Here is an 11,876-nt window from a genome sequence, read left to right as displayed (position 1 = left end):
ATTCATTCCTGGCCAAGGGAAATATTTGTGGCTTCTGAAATTTGGTTGAGTTGGTATTTTACTGGCTTGACCGAGAAATTCTAATTAGTTTGAGAATCATCAATGGACACATTCCAGTCCAGATTGATCAAATAAGAGTTTCATGCCAACACTCCAGATTGTTCATCACAAATATTATATCAAGGAATTGATGATATAAACTTGAGAGAGCAGGGAATAGATAAAATTCAAAATAAAGATAGGTAATTTCAATAAAAATCAGACGGCAAAATATATGTTAAAAAATAAAACTATGCATACAAACTATATTAAAATCAGTTTTCCACTTCTCAATTTGTGTTTTTTCAAATTGGAAGGCGATACTGGACCCTACGAATTACACAGCAGCCTACTGCAAACACTTAAAAGGGGCAGATGATGATGATGAACATATAGCAACAGATCAACAAGCTCGTGTCAATGGCAACCTCTTGAGAGTAATTTGCCATGGAAATGTGCTTAAAGCGTTAATACTGTGATGTTGGCCACTTGAAGGATTTACATAGCAATTCAAAGAAAGGAATCATTTGACACTCTGCTACAACTTCTGATAGTCGCAAAGTAGGGGTATCTTTCTCTTCTTCCATGTCAAGTTTTTGCTCCTTTGCCATGACTCTGAGAAAAGCCTCCAGGGCCTCGCGCATCCATTCATATCGACATAGTTCAAAGGCATCTTTTATGTTTAGCTATAGAAATTTCAGGAGCGAATTAGCTAGTTAGAAACATTTAACATGAACTACGCTTTTAACTTCACACAATTTCTCTACATATTGGTTATACTGACCCATTTCCTACAGTGCTTTTCCTGCTCTGGCCAGGATTCAAGCTCCTCAGTCACCTCCAATGCAAACATGTAACCTTTGCAGCCACCTTCTTGAATGAGCAAGTCTTGTCTGCTCTTGCTTATGAACTCCCAAACTCCCAAGGGATTTTCCTGAAAAAAATATAACACTCAGCTTATGACAGTAACCATTGGATGAAGAGGTTGTAAATCTTTATTTCAATTATGAAGCAAGAAGTAAAAATCCTACTCTTAGTATTCCTTTCACTCCTGCTTCCTCTAAGGCTTCGCGACAAGCAGCTTCAACAATAGTTTCATCATTCTCCCATCCACCCTGACAACAGAAACAATAGGAAAGTTAAAAATATAGATTCAGCTTCCAAGAGCTAGAGAAGTGAAAATACTTTTACACAAAACATAGTGAGAAGGAGAATGTTGAACCTTCGGAAACACTAGATCACTGAGATTAGGCTTAGAAACCATCATAACTTCTATCTTGTTCTCCAAATCATCATTGTGATTGCCATCATGCTTTGTTAGCCTGTAGGGAATGCATCTGTTGTACATATGCACAAATTCATTAAGCCACAATACATGAAGCATGGTTTGTAAAAGAATTCACAGGCAGGCAGGCATCAAATATTTACAGGCCAAAAAGGCATGTATCTGATATTGTCCCATCATTGTAAGGTTTATCAAACTTCAAGATCAAAAGATGATCATATTTCTGAATTCTTCTTAATCAGTTATTGTTCACATCTAATTGCAAAAACACAGGTTAATGCAGCAGTTCGAACAGAGTTAACAGAGCCTGATGACAATTTATCTTCATAACGGTTGCTCCATGTAATTGCTATAAAAGCAGTTAATGAAAATTCATGGATATTAAAGTGAGTAGTCCATAACTTCACTTATCCATTCAATTACATCCTTAATAGTAAAATGCATATATATTGAGTTTTATGCAAGGTCTGTGGGTTGAATGAATTGTCAACACATAGACCATTATAATGTGAATTCGCATTACCTGGAAGACATAACAACCATTTTGGACCTAGAAAATGACGTTTTATCTCCATAACAATTGCTCCATATCACTTCTCTAAAAGCAATTAATAAAGAGTAATGGAGATTCAAGTGAGTGGTCCATTACTCATTCATTCAATTACATCCTTAATGATAGGATGTATATTTATTGAGTTTTATGAAAGGTCCCCAGAATGAACAAATTATTCATGTAGATACACCATTTCATTCTATAAATCTGGATCACCAGACAACCTGACACTCAAGTTCAATTTCTGTAGCAAATTCAGCTTGCAATGGCTAGAGGTTGGTCTTTAAATTCTATAAATTATAGTTTAATTTTATTATGTACAAATTTGTTTTCGTACATAGATAGAAACTTAATTTATGTTCACACATGAAGCATTAAGAAGTTAGCCTCACCCCATGTCTCAGTCTTCTAAATGGGGACTAGAAAGGATTATAATAACAGCAACATTGAGAGCCAGAACACAACCAAGATAATGAGTTACAGTCAGAAACCATGAATACGACAAAAACATGTTTCAGCACTGTGTAATTACCTCGATTTTACCATTAGAAAAAAAGATGATTAAAATAATCTCAACCAAAATTCTACAGGATAACCATGAAGCCTCGATGTACAGTCATCTAACTTTAAAACCAATCAATATTAAAAGCAAAAACAAAAGCATTGCCCACCTAAACCTGGCCCCTGTCACTGGAGAAAAGGTCAAGACAATCTAATCCATATCTATTAAATTCATAAATCTGATGAACAATTTCCACACATGGGACAAAAGTGATCAGACAAGGCTATTAAATTATGCTGAAGTCAATGTCAATGATAAAGTCTCTATGGTTAAAATTACAGGATAGCTCAGTGAGTATGTATGCAGTAATATAACTTATCATCTCCAAAAGAGGACAAACCTCTCATACAACTAAATATTCTTTTTTTCCCAAACTAAATTTAAGCATAATCAGGGCATAATTTTAAAGATTTTATAGGTACAATTTTAGAAGAAAATAAAAAAAATTGTACTAAGTTTTATGTAATGTATGCGTCACATTGGCAACAAGAAGAATTGAAGAACAATAACAAGTAAAATTGTAGAATAAAAGAATCAGAATCAAGGATGAGAGAAGAAAACCAGAAAAGAAATATTACCCAGAAACAAGTCGTAAATTGTTTTCATCATAACGTTGCCTGAGTCGCCCCGTTCTTGGTTCCAAAGACGACATGAAGTTCTGCAAAAAAAGTACCGACATATTAACATTAATGAAAAACAACAGAAGAAGCAAAAGCAGTAATAATAAAATAATGAGAACTTAAAAAAGTTTTACTAAAAATTCTGAAAATAATCAACCGTTTAAAAAAGGGAAAGAAAATACCGAGTTTGTAAGCAAAGAACTTAACAAAAACAAGAACAACAACCGCTACAAAGAGACCCTTTTAATGGCATGCCAAAAGAACATTTTTTTTTTTTTGGTGGGTTTGTTTTTCCTGAGAGAATCTATCAAGTAGAAGGAAAAAACAGAAGACACTGACAAAAATCTATTAGCAAGAAACAGAGAAAAGAGAGGGAAGTTTACACTCACATAACATTTCAATACCCTTATTTATTGTTATTTTCTGTAGAGTTGGGCCCACACAGAGTTGGCTCAGGGTCAAAAGCTAATTCAGTTTAATTTGACTCGATTAGAATTTATTTATTTTAAATATGAATCAAATTTAAGTTAAAAGATTCAGTTCGTTTTAAAATCGAGCTAAACTCGAGTTATAGAAAGTTTGGTTTGGTTTGGCTAGTGAGCTCGTAGATGGTTCAATTCGATTTGAATTTAATTCGTAATTTGATTCTAATTATGTTAAATAATTATTAAACAACATTATTTTGTAATGTGTCACATATCTGAGTCATAAATTTAAATTATAAATTCGAATCAAACTCAAACTAAATTCAAACTGAACTATTTTTATTTAAATCAACCTATTTTTTATTCAAGTCAAGCGGTATTCAGACTCGGTTCGGTTCAACCTATTTCCTTTTTGACTGATTTTTATAATGCCCATAATAATTCATTAAGAAAAATTACTTACAATAATTAGGATTAAATGCTTATATAAATATTGACATTATTTGATCAGAGCTTTCCTTTTTGAAAAATAATTGATATTATATAAACAATTTTATATATAAATAATAATATATTATTATATAATTATAAATAAAATAACATTAATTTATATAGTGATATATCATTATTTATATATAAAATTATATATAAAAATTATACACATAATTTTATTGGTAATTTTTGTCCTTTTTTATTACTCTTATTGCCCCTTTTCTGAATGCTACTTTTGTTTTCTATTTATTACCATGACTCACCAATCGAAAAAAAAAAAACCAGTAATTGAAATTTAAAATTTTTTATTTTCCCACAGCCATGACAATGCCAATAAAACTACGTATTTATTTTTTTTATATAAAAAATATTTTAAAATATAATTATATAACTTTTAAAATTAAAAATAAAATAATATTTAATCATATAATAACACATTATTTATATTTTAATATATATATAAAATGTGAGGGTATTATTGCCTGATAAAATTATATAGCATTATTCTATTTATTATTACGTTTTCTTTGTTACAGGCGACAACATTATGTCATTAACAAGATATGAAAGCTCCTTTATTCTTTTTTTTTTTCAAATCAAGTTTCGTCAAAATCTAATTGATTCAAGATTTGTCCATATATTTGTAATATTTTTAATCCATTTCAACATTATGTTCAATAAAATTAAATAATATAATAAAATTTTATATACATATTTTTAGTATATAAATGATATATTATTATATAATTTAATAATTTTAAATTAAAAATAAAATAATATTCATATAAAAGTATCAAATTGGCCTGTAACCCAACCTAAAACACAAGAAAATAGTCTAGCCTTCGGCCCAGCCCACTATTGTAGTGGGTCAAGCCAACCATTGGCCAAGTCTAAGTACAAGACTTGAGAATTGACTTGACTTGACTTAGACTAGACTATTATTGTTTCTATTATTATTAAAAAAATTAAAAATTAAAAATTAAATAATAATTATAATATAAAAATTATTTTTATTAAAATTAATGAAATGGCTGGTTACTGTTAACCTCAGCCTAACCTGTATATAAAAGATTAGACCATCCCATGGGCCACCACCACTTCTGAGGCTTGCAGCTATATAACCCAGTCTAACCTAACCCATTTGTCACCATTATGATAGTACATTACTTACGTACACATAGTATATTACCGTATAATATAATATATTTATCATTATAATTTCCCTTTTGCAATATAAAATAGAAAAACAAAAAGACATAAAAATGTTGAAGAAATGGAACTAACATGAATTGATATGAATTTACTCTAAAAGGACATTTGATTTAGGTGATGTTTTATTACTAAGATATAAATATTATCTTAAAGATAGATTACTTAAAATATTACTATATTTGATAAAATTTGATAGGTATAAATAATTATTGTGTTTGGTTAAAGGTAATAAAAGATTACTAATAAATTATTTTACTTAAATGCCCTTAAATATAATTATTTTTAAATTTGTTTTATATTATTTGTTATATTAATTAAAAATAAATTTATTTTTATCTTAAAAAATTAATAAATAATAATATAATTATAATAAAATCAAAATTACCTCGGTAATCTTTAAATACCTAAGGTGAAGATGGTAATCAGATTACCACCTATATTACCTATCACGTCAACATTAGTAATAGAAGATTACTGTAATATTTTATTATTAACAAACCAAACAAGAAAATAAAAGATAGATTACTAAGGTAATTTTAAAAAACCCAAACCAAACACCCCTTAAAAGGATGGGATAAAAAGAAATCAAGCATGAGTCTTACTTAGACACTCGGTTGAATTTTTGTTTACCTGAAAATGTTGGTTATGAAATTTTAGATGATAAGAAGATTGTCATGTTAATTAAAAATTATGTCAAATTTCTAAGCCAAAAAAAAAAAGGAAAATCAAACACTTAACTAGTAAATGGAAACAAATTTTTAGCAGTGCAAGTTTTAATCAAGTCTCAAGAACTTGCAATAATCTGAAGTTTGTTAAAGATACTGAGAAGATTAGTAAAGGAATTCAATGTAGTCAGTGTGAGGGTTTTGATACATGTACAATGTGTTAACACACTTGAAAAGAAAGTAAAAGTGTTGGCTGTAACTTGTAACCCTAAGTATGAGACTAATACCCCGAAAGGCTAGCAAAATTGGTGAAATATTAAAATTTTTAAGATGAAGGTCTGAATTCAAACATTTGTCATGCTTATGAAACCTTGACTTATTTAGTGTAGTGATTATAGGTCTGATCGCTATACTCCGAGTTTACCTGTCTAACAAATATGGGCATGACCCCAATTATCAAAAAAATTTAACACTTTCACCAAATAATTGAATTGAATGTGTCATGCCAGTATACAAATCAAAAGCTGTTAAGCCCAAACTGCATTCCTCCATTGAAATCTTACTTCACAAGAAGCCCAGAATTGACAAATGCTGAAATTGAATCAATCTTAGGACTGAGTATTTATATAGGCAGTTCAGAGACCTGAAGATTTTTGACCCAAATCACGCTGCACACATGCATAGACATAAAAACACCAAACCTTAACACGAATTATTATTTATCCTAACATATGACAACCAGAAAATTAAACTGGCTGCGAAAATCTCACAATATTATGGATCAGGCTAAATAAATAAGAAGGAATGCATATGTTAAATTATACTTGGCAACTAAACACCAGGTACACGTATCAAACATAAAAAATTAATCGATTGAGAATGCATCCACACACCGTCGTTCTTTCACACATAAATTACCAAAAGATTTTCGCAGCTAATATATTCATAACTCAAGAAATGTAAAATCAAGACTGCATCTGAAAACATTAATGATCGCAACTTTAAAAATGGTGAAAATATAATCTTTCAAGCATGAAAAAATCCACTACACCAAGTATATCAAAATTTAAGACAAAAGAGCACCCGACTGTCGAGCCATCATCAAAAGTTCAACCAAAATTAATACATGATATCCGAAACAAAAAGATGTTGAAATTGTTGCACCTTTGAGTACAACTCAATCACCCTTTCTCCTAAATGAGCATCCTTCAGTGAGTCTAGCATGGCCACCGGTAGGCTGGCACAAAACTGTCTGGCAGTTGCCACACACCACAACAGTTTGAGAGTGGCTAAAAACTGTGGTTCTGCATTTAAAGACAGCCAAAATGTAATTGCCAATTCCCACTTTAACATTAAAAAACTATAATCAGATAAGATCCTAAGATTTATAAAGTAGATAGCAATTATGATACTTACATGTTAAAGCAACCTTGACATTTTACATCCTTCATCATGCATCAAAGGGGAACAAACATAAAACCAATGAGTAAAACTCACAATATGAAGTTACAAATTAAAGAGAAATCAGAAATATAGATTGGTCTGAACTAAGTAGCAGTTAACTTTACTTTTCAAATGACACTAAACAAACCCAATCATATGGCTTAATCATAAAACAGTACCACATGAATGCTAACTGACAAATGCCTAAGCAATTAACAAGCATTGTAAGAATGCAATAAATGAGCTGAAGCAATTAACAAGAAAACAAAAACCAGGTCTTGTTACCATGAAGAAGGAGTTAGGTGACTGAACAAGACGTTTGAGCTTGTGCTTCCTCTTCTCGAGCTCTGCCGGTGGGTTCAACAAGTCAATATCATTTTGGAGGACCTATTCTCACATTAATCATAAAATAAACTACCAACATTAGCAGCTAAGAAAAAAAATTAAGAAATCAGGAAAAAAAACTATGTTGCTTGATTCGGTTGCTTAAAAACTACTAAAAAGAGTTGATAAACAGAGAGAATCACCCATCCACAAATTTTGAAGAAGAAAACGAACACAAAATAAAAGCAGTTACAGAAATTGCAAATTTTGATTCGCAAACAAAACTCACCATTCACTTAACAACTACTTAATTAATATAAACCAATATAACAAAAAGAAGAACACACATGCCATTACTTTTTCTTATTATCCTAAAGGTTTCTGAGCAAATTAAGCACAAGATAACACCTACAAACAATGACGAGACGTACATATTTAAGAGCATAACATATATTTAAACGAAACATGGAAATTGAAAATTTAAATATGGGAAAATTGAAATAAAGATCCATTAAATAGTAAAAGCGGATGAGATCTATAGTAAATTACGCACATTCCGGTTACAGAAGAGAGAAAAAGGCTCACCATCTTTGTAGGTGCAACAGGAGAGCCCAGAGACCCTGGAAAACCCTAGCAGAGAGTGCCTCAGCGGAAGGAGAGAACATTAAAATAAGATGATTATATATAAGAGCAAATGAGGCGTTCTGGAGCGTTAGATAATTAAGAATCGGATCTTAACCCTTTGGTTCTTTGGGGGTCATATTTCGGGTTCGATTTTATTTTGGCACAGTGAGCCTAATTAACATTTAAAACTACTTTTGTTTCTCTTTTTCTTTATAAAACTTTTGACATTTCACTATTATATAATAAATTCTAATATAAAAGATATAATTTAAAATTTTTAGAATATATAATTTAATAATTTAAAATTATAAAATTATAAGTTTTTAATCATTTAACATATAAAATTATAATTATTTTTCCTCCAATATTGGTAAATATTTTAATCTATATATTTGAATTTTTTTCTAAGGATTTTTTTAATTTTCAATTTAATTAGGTAAATTTGTATTTTATGAGTATGAAAGGTACAAATAATGGGTAAAATGGAGTAATGCAATAAATAACATTATATCATCGTATAATAGTTAAAAATTAAAAATTAACTTAACATCTAATCATAAAATAATATATAATTATTTGTATATAAAATTATGTATAAAAATTATACACATAGTTGTATTTGTATGACAATTAATAAGCATTTTCTTCTTATATTTCAACAATACAAAGTTTTCAACTCATACATGTATAAACGAGCAATACTATCCATTTTAAGTACACATTCATGTTTGTCACCATGTGAAAGTGTGTTATTTTATTCGTAACTTAAAATCACCCGATTTTGTGATAACATTTATAAGTGTATACTTTTTTGTATATCTAAAATAGCTACACAGAGATTTACTGTGTATAAACATATTAGATAAAACAAATTATACAAATTTATTTATTTGCCAGAAGGGTTCTATTCAATAGAAATTTGCACCCTAGATCACTGCCAAGATGCTGTCAACTACTTACTGCTAGCAAGAACGTTTACTTATGAAACTTTATATAATCTTTCAAGCATGGAAAAGAATCCACTACAATTAGCATAAATTTTAACACATAAGGTTATGCTATTGTCAAGACATCAAACAAAAAGATGATGAAATTGTTGCATCATTGAGTACAACTCAATCACCCTTTTTCCTAAAGGAGCATCCCTCAGTGAGTCTAGCACGGCCACCGGTGGGCTGGCATAGAACTGTCTGGCAGTTGCCACACACCACTACTGTTTGAGAGTGGCTGAAAACTGTTGTTCTGCATTTACAGACAACAAAAATGTCAATACCAAATATAACTTAAATATGATCAGATAACAACCTAAGCTTTCTAAAGTAGATGGAAATTATGATACTTACATGTTAAAACAACCTTGACATTTCACATCCTTGAACATGCATCAAAAGGGATCAAAGAAAAAACCCATCAGTACAACGAAAATGCAGAACCACAGTAATTAAGTACACAAAACAAACCCAAGGAATAACTCAATGATTCCAAGAGTACAGCAAAAATGCTCACTAAAAATGTGCTAGCAATTCGCAAGTGTTGTGAGAATGAAAGCTAACATGAGCAGAAGCAATTAAAAAATTAAAATTTGGGTGTAGTTACCATAAAGAAGGAGTTGGGTGACTGAACAAGACGTTTGAGCTTGTGCTTCCTCTTCTCAAGCTCTGCCGGCGGGTTTAACAAGTCAATATCGTTTTGTAAGACCTATTCTCACATTAAGCAGAAGAAAAAATTTACCAACATTAGCAGCTAAAAGAAGAAATAAGAATTCAGAACTAAACCATTGTTTCCTGATTTGGCTTCTCAAAAAACTACTAAGAAACACAATAAAAGAAACATGGAAAATTAAATCATACATCCATAAATTTATAAGAACAAAAAAAACTTAACACAAAATAATCGCAGTAATCCTATAAGTCCAGCAAGAAAAACCCATCATTCACTTAACAAGTACTAGACGGATAAGAACAAATATAACATAACAGTAAGACACAGAATTACTGTTATGAGCATAAAAAGGAAAAAAATTTAAAAGATTAAATACGAATGCGTAAAATAAAATCCATTAACCGGGAAAAAAACAATGAGATCTAAACCAACGGACAGAAGGTCCGATTACGGAAGAACGTAAAGGACTAACCATCTTTGCTAATGCTACAGAAAACCCTAGCAGCGGACAGAGGGAAACATGAGAAATAGGATGACTGATTATATATAGAGTAAATGAGGCGTTCTAGGCCGTTAGATGTTAAGCATTAGATCTTAACCGTTGCTTAGTTTAGCAGCACTTCTGGGCTTTGGGGTTCATCTTGTTGTGGGCACAATAAGCCCTTTTATAAGAAAATAATATTTATTAATAGCTTTGTGCGCCATGGAATCCCATGACTCTACCTCCTGCGTGACTGTACCCCGTTCAGTAGAATTGGGGACAGTATTTTTATTTTGGGTGGTCAAACATAGTGATGCATGATCTTTTTCAGGCCAAATTCTTGATGTCCTACCAGAATCTTGGCTCTCTTTCAACAGTACATAAGTTTGGGCGGAAGATGTAGGCACAGCCTCAGAATTTGGTGAATCGTGGGGGTCAGACACAATGACTTCCCCCTCTGAACCTGCTCAGTTTGTAGATTCAGAACATCAAAAACCTTGTGGCCACTACACATAGATTGCGGCAGGCCATAGCCTTTGCTTTTGTCTACATGGAAATTTACTTCTGTAGATGATCGACTATCTGCCCATTCAAAGAATGGACATGCCCAAAGTCCCTAGGTCAAAGCCACAACACTTCGATCAGAATCAGACCAATTAAAAAGACAGTTCCCCACAACAGTAGATCTACTTCATGACAACGAAATAATGAACCAAATCATGTCAGCTAGCATAGAGGAATCTCTGAATAAAACAAGCTAATGGTCACATTCCCAATAGCAAAGAATGCCAACAACCAAGGCAGAGGTCATAGGAGAATATCCTGTCTGCCAAGTAATGGTTTCAGTTTCAAACCTGAGGCAGAAGGGAAGACCATCAGTGCTCAAAAGTAAATTAGTAAATCGTCAATCCCAATTACATGAATCAAATAAATCAAATCTTATTCTTAGCCACAATCAAACAAATTCAATAATAATTATAAATTGATAGTTTTATAAAACACGAGACATAATAATTGAACTCATAATTATGATATCAAATAAGTTAAGATTTTATAAACGTTACTTAAATCTAGGTCTTCTTCATATAAATTTTAATACTTTATCAGTTTTATTAATCTTATGATTCATACTTTTCTTCCTCTAAATTTATCATTGTTCATACATAATTCAGTATTAATCAAATATAACTGATTATTCAACACTGAGAAATCTTAGACTCCTGCTTACATCTCTTCTAAGCAAAACGATTTGAAGTTGAAATCCTCCTCCATCTTTTTAGATCGTTGGAAAAGCTCACTCAGCCACCCAAAAAAAAAATCTAATGTACGCTTTATCAACAGTATACAACATATGGGAACACGCCACTTCCACGGAATTCAACCCAAACTTTAATCATTTTATTTATAAAAACTCAAATATCTATTCATAAAAATATTTTTATTAAAAATTTTAATTAAGATTAAAGATAAAATCATCATTTACTATAAA

The 11,876-nt window shown here is 30.9% G+C and overlaps 2 protein-coding genes and 1 pseudogene across 2 annotated transcripts; all 3 read right to left on the bottom strand.

The window, feature by feature from the left end:
* Positions 1-226: 226 nt before the first annotated feature.
* On the bottom strand, positions 227-3,440 carry LOC123196011 (annotated as a pseudogene).
* Positions 3,441-6,831: 3,391 nt separating this feature from the next.
* LOC123197068 (40S ribosomal protein S27-2-like) lies at positions 6,832-8,352 on the bottom strand. Its single transcript, XM_044611252.1, has 4 exons — positions 8,206-8,352; positions 7,582-7,683; positions 7,270-7,298; positions 6,832-7,157 (listed from the first exon to the last, which is right to left on the bottom strand). The coding sequence occupies exons 1-4, from the start codon at positions 8,206-8,208 to the stop codon at positions 7,031-7,033; spliced, it is 261 nt and encodes an 86-aa protein (XP_044467187.1). The 5' UTR covers positions 8,209-8,352; the 3' UTR covers positions 6,832-7,030.
* Positions 8,353-9,204: 852 nt separating this feature from the next.
* LOC123197069 (40S ribosomal protein S27-2) lies at positions 9,205-10,514 on the bottom strand. The gene is made up of 4 exons (XM_044611253.1): positions 10,379-10,514; positions 9,841-9,942; positions 9,588-9,616; positions 9,205-9,486 (listed from the first exon to the last, which is right to left on the bottom strand). The coding sequence occupies exons 1-4, from the start codon at positions 10,379-10,381 to the stop codon at positions 9,360-9,362; spliced, it is 261 nt and encodes an 86-aa protein (XP_044467188.1). The 5' UTR covers positions 10,382-10,514; the 3' UTR covers positions 9,205-9,359.
* Between the last annotated feature and the right edge of the window lie 1,362 nt (positions 10,515-11,876).

This window comes from Mangifera indica, chromosome 14 (genome assembly GCF_011075055.1).
Source record: "Mangifera indica cultivar Alphonso chromosome 14, CATAS_Mindica_2.1, whole genome shotgun sequence".
Taxonomy (NCBI): Eukaryota; Viridiplantae; Streptophyta; class Magnoliopsida; order Sapindales; family Anacardiaceae; genus Mangifera; species Mangifera indica.
The sequence above is the reverse complement of the archived record's forward strand: the minus strand, read 5'-3'. Positions and strand labels throughout refer to the sequence as shown.

Bases quoted from the DNA above. Each gene is read 5' to 3' on its own strand.
- LOC123197068 (XM_044611252.1), bottom strand. The intron at 7,299-7,581 runs GTAACAAGACCT...TGCATGATGAAG, and splicing joins CACCTAACTCCTTCTTCATG to GATGTAAAATGTCAAGGTTG. The intron at 7,158-7,269 runs GTAAGTATCATA...CTTTAAATGCAG, and splicing joins TGTCAAGGTTGCTTTAACAT to AACCACAGTTTTTAGCCACT.
- LOC123197069 (XM_044611253.1), bottom strand. The intron at 9,617-9,840 runs GTAACTACACCC...TGCATGTTCAAG, and splicing joins CACCCAACTCCTTCTTTATG to GATGTGAAATGTCAAGGTTG. The intron at 9,487-9,587 runs GTAAGTATCATA...CTGTAAATGCAG, and splicing joins TGTCAAGGTTGTTTTAACAT to AACAACAGTTTTCAGCCACT.